General features: G+C 68.4%; 1 protein-coding gene across 1 annotated transcript; it reads right to left on the bottom strand.

The window, feature by feature from the left end:
* Window positions 1–1,178: 1,178 nt before the first annotated feature.
* MNEG_5610 (hypothetical protein) lies at window positions 1,179–6,553 on the bottom strand (the record flags this gene model as incomplete). The annotated part of the gene is made up of 8 exons (XM_014045912.1): window positions 1,179–2,387; window positions 2,621–3,427; window positions 3,711–3,965; window positions 4,329–4,522; window positions 4,730–4,829; window positions 5,079–5,171; window positions 5,346–6,129; window positions 6,441–6,553. 8 exons carry the CDS (start codon window positions 6,551–6,553, stop codon window positions 1,179–1,181), a joined length of 3,555 nt encoding a protein of 1,184 aa, XP_013901366.1.
* Between the last annotated feature and the right edge of the window lie 29 nt (window positions 6,554–6,582).

The following is a 6,582-nucleotide window of genomic DNA, read 5'->3' as shown; positions in this document are numbered from 1 at the left end:
CACACACACACACACACACACACACACACACACACACACACACACACACACACACACACAAACAGCAGCATCTTGGTTGGCAGACGGGCATGGGTGAGGCCCGCCGCCGTGCCAGGGCCCACCGCGAGGAGGTGCGCTGCAAATTGGGCCCCAAAATAATAGCACCGCCCACTAGGTTGGGTGCTCTGATTGCTCTTGACTGTTTCCCTTGCACAATCTCGACCGGCCTTGCGTCGACCACTCGGTGTGAAGGGATGCCACTGCAAGCAGCCAAAGCTGCCGCGGCGTGCCGCAAAGGCACTTGTTTAGAGGGGTCGACGCAAGACCCGTGACAGCACAGCGTGCACGTCGTCATTCCTTGCCGAAACCCCAAGTGGTCGGAAACCAATGGCAGCAAGGGGACCACTGCAAGCAGCCGAAGCCGCCGCGGCGTGCCGAAGCGGCACTGGGTCAGTTTAAGGACCGACCGCAGAGTCCGAACGTCTTGTGCGGGCTGGGCGTAGCTTGGAGACGGGCGCGCTTGGAGGGAGGGCTTTGTGGGGGGTGGCGCCAGGGCACTGGCGAGCAGACAAGCAGCGTTGTCGCACGGTGGAGAGAAGGGTAGGTAGTTGCTTGTAGGCTCGGAAGAGAAGTCTTGATGCTGATGGGAAATAATTGGGAATGATCGATTGTGGCAAGTGTGTGTGCTTTTAAATCCGCGATTTTCGACCGCCCGGCTGACGTCCGTTACTGCGAGCAGGGAACTTGGCCCCGAGTGGGTGCAGCAGCTGCAACCCACACAGCTCTCATCACGCCTTTTGATGTGCATGATTGCTCTGGGGCTGAGCTGGGGAAGCTGGGGTTTGACCTGTGCTGACTGCAGCAGCAGCAGGCGCTGCGCGTTAGGAGTGCACAAGGGGCACGTTGCCGCACACAACTTGCGAGTCTCAGAGGCTTTATACACGCTACTGAAATGCTGGCTTTGATATCTGGCATGCTACAGGGGCTGACACGCATCGCAGGGGTGCTGGTGCTGGTGCTGCTGCTGCTGCTGCTGCTGTTCTGCTGCCGTCAGTGCCAACCGTTGCCGCTGACAACATCACCCCTGCTGGGCATGGTATTAGCCTCACAAGGCCATCATCGCAATAAGAGGCGGATCATGATTACCGAAATGGTCTCATTGAGCGCCTGCCGGCTCGTCACCCCTCACCACCGCCTGCCGGCGTGAGCGCCTCCGGCGCTGGCAGTGCAAACCGCGCCGTCTCTCCTGCCGTCAGCAGCCCCGCCACGCCGCTGTCGTCCGTGGCGCCGCTGGGCAGGAACATGTCGTGTCGCTGCCCACGGTACGCACCCCACACCTCGCTGCGGGCCAGCAGCGCGGCCGCCTGTGCGGAGTAGGCGCCCTCCTCCTCTGACAGCAGCCGCAGGACATCCACCGCCAGTGCACGCTGCACCGCCGCCTCCTGCGCCTCCCCCGCCTGCTGCTGCTGCTGTTGCTGCTGCTGCTGCTGTTGGCTGCCCTGCTCGCTCATAAGCGGGGACCCCACTTCCCGCTGCTGCGATGCGGCCGGTGGCCCGCTCCCGCTCCTCCAGTCCAGCAGCTGCAGCAGCCGCGCCGGAAGCTGCGCCTGCAGCGCCTGTGCAACCAACGTGTCGCGCTGCCGGTTGCCAGGCACGAGTGCACGCTTTATCGTCTCCAGTGCAAGGACGCTCGCGCCGGGCCCCCACGCCATCGCTGCCATCAGCGTCGGCACGCAGGGCGCTGCCGTGGCGGTCGCGAGCGCCTCAGACGCCCCTGCGCTCGACGCCAGCTGGTGCAGCAGGCGCAGCGCGCTGCCGCCGAGCTCGTCAGGGGCCGCGGTTGTCGCCTGCTGCTGCTGCTGCTGCTGCTGCTGGTGCTGCTGCGCGCCTGGCGTGGCGGCCGCCGCTGCCAAAGGGGCGCGGCGTGCGAGGAAGCCAAGGAGCCTGCTGGTGTAGCCCAACTGAGCCAGGTGGTCACACAGCAGCCCGTGGCCCCGCAGCAGCGCCACTGCCGCCGCAGACAGCAGCAGCGCCGACCCCGCCGCTGCCTCCGCCGCGTCGCTTGTGGCGCCGGCGGCACCAGTGACAGCGCGCGCGTCTGCCGCTGTGGAGAGCTCCTGCAAGTAGCGCTCCGCCAACGCCTCCCCGAACTTTACGGGGTCCCGCACTGCAAACCGCGGGCTCTTCAGGAACAGCCGCACGTACACGCCCCCCACAAACAGCTCGCCCCGCAGCCGGCCGTACCGCAGCCGGTAGCCGGGCGGCGGCGCCCACTCGGGCTTGCCGGCCGCATGCTGCGCGCGGGCGGCGGCGGCGAGGGCGGCCGCCTCTGCGGCGGCCTCCGACGCCATCCGGCGGTCCCACAGCGACTCTGGGGTCTCCACGTCCTGGGGTGGTGGTGAGACAGCAGCGCGACACATGTGGCGGTGAGACGTTCGCAGTTGCTGCCGTGCCGTGAAGACCAGCTGATCAAAAGTGTGCCTGTTTGATTTCCAGCGGGAAGCCACCAGGGCGCTTGGCCAGACTCCCATGTAAACAAGGCTAGTGAAGCTCCAGAGTCAACCCAGTGCCCAGCAGCGAATGCCCTAGGCACCAGCCGCCCTGTTCAGTTGCAACCCACCTGCGCCAGCATGCGCAGCACGGCCTCTGGCGGCCCCTCTGCAATCCCCGCCACCAGCCCCGGCGGCAGCAGCTGCTCCAGCACCAGGCGCGTCCGCGTCCCATTAGTCGCGTCCGCCATCACGCGCTGCAGCGCCGCCGCCGCCGCGCCCCGCGCGCCGTCCTCGTCCGCGGGCGTGGCAGGCCCGGCTCCGGCCAGGAAGGGCCAGGGCGCGCCAGGCGGGTGCAGCAGCACGTCCAGCAGCAGCACGGCGCCCCCTTGGTACCCGCAGACCAGCGCCACCGCCGGGTGCGCGCTCAGCGCACGCAGCAGGCCCAGCGCGCCGGCTAGCACGCGCGGCGAGGGTGGCGCGTGCGCGAGCCACAGCAGGGTGCGGACAAACGACTCGTCGATCAGCGCCGCCGTCAGCTGGGCGCTCTGTGTCGCGAAGGCGAGCAGTGACAGCGCGCCAGCCGCGAGCGCCTCGGCGTCCGCCGCCTGGGAGGCCACGTCGTCGCCCGTTGCCGCCGCCATCGCCTCGGCGTCGGATGCCGCGGGTGCTGCCTGCGCGGCGGCCCCGGCTGCACCTGGCGAAAGGGGCTTTGCTGCGCCGCCCAGCAGAGCGGCCGGCGCGAGCGCCGCGACGACGGGGGACAGCGCTGATTTGGAGGTGAGCAGTCCCAGCAGGCGCGGCTCCTGCTGCAGCAGCGCGGCCAGCGCGGTGAGCACGTCGAGCGCCGCGGCGCGCTCCTTGCGCGACACCCAGTGCAGCTCTGTGCCCCGGAAGGCCCTCTCCACCAGCCGCTCGTACAGGAACTTGACCAGGGCCTTAATTGGTTGGAGGAGGAGGATTCAAAATCATGGAGGGGGCAGGGGTTGGGTGATCCAGGGACCATGTGCTCAATTTACTGCTGGGAGCATGCATGGGCTTGGCAAGCGTATGCATTCCGATTTGTTTCACACGATTCGCTCTCATGCTGCTTCGCATCTCCTCCAAAGTTGGTAGGACTCGTGAGCACACATGTGTGGGAAAAGCAGGTGTGGATGCTGGCGTGATGACAATGCACCATGACGTACACCCCATGCAGCGCAGCTCAGCACAACGACCCACCTTGCAGAACCCGGCCGGGTCTGCTGGAACCGCCGCCGCCGCCGCCCCGCCGCCGCCCGCCGAAGCCGCCCCCCCCGTCGCCGCGCCGCCGCCCGCCGGCGCCCCAGCGGCTGGCGAGGCGGCGCCCAGCCGTGCGCGCTGGTTGAACACGCGCACGAACACGCCCCCGACCTGCAGCTCCCCGGCCAGCCCTGAGAATTTGAAGCCCTGCAGCGCCGCTGCGTCTGCGCCGCGCTCGCGCTGCTGCTGGAGAGCCTGCAGAGGAGCGACAGTAGGATGGTGGTGGTTGGTGCTTGGGATGAGGAGCTTAAGTTGAGGGATGTGTGGCAGTGGGTGAAGGGACAGGAGAGTATTATGATGCCTCGGGCGTTTGGGCCAAGCTGCAGTCAACGGTCAACATTGACGCTTACGCATGCATGTATGCTCGCCTGAACGCATGCTCGCATGCACCGTGCGCAAGCAATACCCGCATGCTCGAACAAACTGCATGCTGCACGCATGCACGCATGCACGCATGCACGCATGCACGCATGCACGCATGCACGCATGCACGCATGCATGCAGGTACACATGCACTTCATGCATGCACAAGCACGGTTCCCCCCAACACGCCAGCACCTTAAGCAATTCTTCTCTCATCGAGTTGTTCCAGATCACGTGGGCCGTCTCAACACTGGACGACCCCAGGATGGCCAGCAGCGGCTGTGGCTCGGGCGCCGCCAGCCGCGCCGCCAGCGACTCGGTGAGCAGCGCGCGCAGCGCAAGCAGCGCGGGGGAGCAGGTGGGCGTGCGGTGCGGCTCCGGCAGCATGCCTGCGGGGGTGCGGGCAGGTGAGGCTGTGAACGGCCAACTGGGCAGCAGAGCAACCTTGTCACCGCAGGCGATTGAGAAAGCACTTCAAGGGTAGATCTGCCAGAGGATGCCACACCAACTCGATCGCGCATGCTGGCAGCACTGGCCGAGCATATGCAATGCGGCGGCGCCACCTCCCCTGTCAGATGCCCGCAGCACGCCCGCACCTGCCAGCCGCGCCAGGGCACGCGCCGCGAGCAGGGCCTGCTGGCTGCGCGCCTCCTGCAGGTTGGCGCGCATCAGCGGCGTCGCCAGCGCCGCGCGGACCTGCAGTGAGGGTTGGGAGTACAGAGGCACTAATCAGCTGGCAGGTCTGTTAGCCAATGGCATGTGAGAGCGGCAAGTTGAGGATTTCATGCTGCTGCCATGGCGCACTTGTTCAAATGAATGGTCACAGCTGGAGCTGGCTTTAACGGACGCTCGACGACCGCAGTCAGGTGAGCGTGCACGCAGCGCTCCCGCCCGCCGCCGCCCGCTCGCCTGCTCCGGCCCCGCGCCAGGCCCAAACGGCAGCACCAGGCGCGCCGCCGCCTCTGGCGCGAGCGTCGAGTCGTAGCCCAGCAGCAGCGGCACCACGTAGCCCAGCGCGCCGGCCTCAAGCAGCGCCAGCTGCGCGGCGCGGCGCGGGCGCCCATGTTGCGGGGGTGCATCAAGAGCTGGTGGCCGCGGCAGCACTGCCTTCGAAGAGTACGCAGCTTTTCAGGTCCGCGTCCAGCATGGCAGCAAGCAGGCGTCCCCACCGCCCAGCCAGGCTTGCTCGCACCACCGCGCGGCCCTTGTCACCTGCAGCGCCGGCGACGCCGCCAGCTGCGCCACCAGCACCAGCGCCCCCTCCACCGCGCCGTGCGCGCGCTCCAGCGCGCAGCACCGCACCGCATCCGCGAGCACCTGCCGGTACCCCGGCCCCGCCAGCTCCCTCCGCGCCGCCTCGACGGCCGCGAGCCCGGCCAGCGTGCGCAGCGCGTGCGTCGCTATCTCCGCCTCGGCGCTCGTCGGCGCCGCGTCGGGCGGCATGACGCCGACGCAGCGCGACAGGAGGCCCGCGAGGACGGCGGCGCCGCCGCAGCGCAGCAGCTCCTCGGCGTTGAGGGCTGAGGCCACGCAGGTCAGCCAGCACAGCTCGACCGCGGCCCGCACCAGCCCCGTGCTCTCGCCCTTGAGGAAGTGGCGCTCGTGCTGCTGCTGCTGCTGCTGCTGCTGCTGCTGCTGCTGCTGCTGCTGCTGCTGCTGCTGCCCGCCATCCGCGTGTTCCTCCGCATCCGGCCGCGCCCCGCTCGCAGCCGCCGCCGCGCCCGCGCCCGCGGCGGCGCCACCGCCGTCCGGCCCCTCGCCCGCGCCCTGCTGCCGCAGGACCTCCAGCAGCAAGGGGTACCCCGCGTACTTGAAGGGCCCGAGGACCTCCGGGTAGCGCGCGTACAGGATGCACTGCGCCCGCAGCATCAGCTGCACCCGCCACGGCTGCGGGCCCTGGCCGCCGGCGGCGCCGGCCTGCAGGCGCTCGTAGGCCTTTTGGACGGCCAGGAACTTGGCACGGGCCTCGGGACTGGGGTTCTTGTCGGGGTGGTACCTGGCGCATGCGACATTTGGGTGTTTCAGGGTTTTGAGGGTGGGGTCGCAATCGAGGGGGATGGGTTGGCAGGGGGTTTGGACCGCCAGGCTGGAAGGGACGCGGTTGACGCGAGGTTCAGCGACTGATGGCTCATTAGGCGTCAGGGCTTTGCAAGAGGGCGGGAGCTTGCGTGGCATCCATGCAAGGGCAGAAACCACATCTCAACATGAATCGTCCACCAGCCCAGCAGGCCGGCCAGCCGGCCACAAGCACACCACGAGTCTTTCCCCTGACATCACACTACGCCGATTCAGGAGCAGCGCGCCCACCTGCGCGCCAGTGAGCGGTAGGCCCGGCGCATCTCTTCCTCCGACACGACGCCGTCCGGCCCCGCGGCCGCGGCGCTGATGCCCAGGGTGGCGCAGGCCTCGGCCTCGGACATGGCCAGGGGCTTGCGCGCCAGCTCAGCGC

Source organism: Monoraphidium neglectum (assembly GCF_000611645.1).
Source record: "Monoraphidium neglectum strain SAG 48.87 unplaced genomic scaffold scaffold00850, whole genome shotgun sequence".
Taxonomy (NCBI): Eukaryota; Viridiplantae; Chlorophyta; class Chlorophyceae; order Sphaeropleales; family Selenastraceae; genus Monoraphidium; species Monoraphidium neglectum.
Note: the sequence above shows the minus strand (reverse complement) of the source record. Positions and strands in the feature narration are given on the sequence as shown.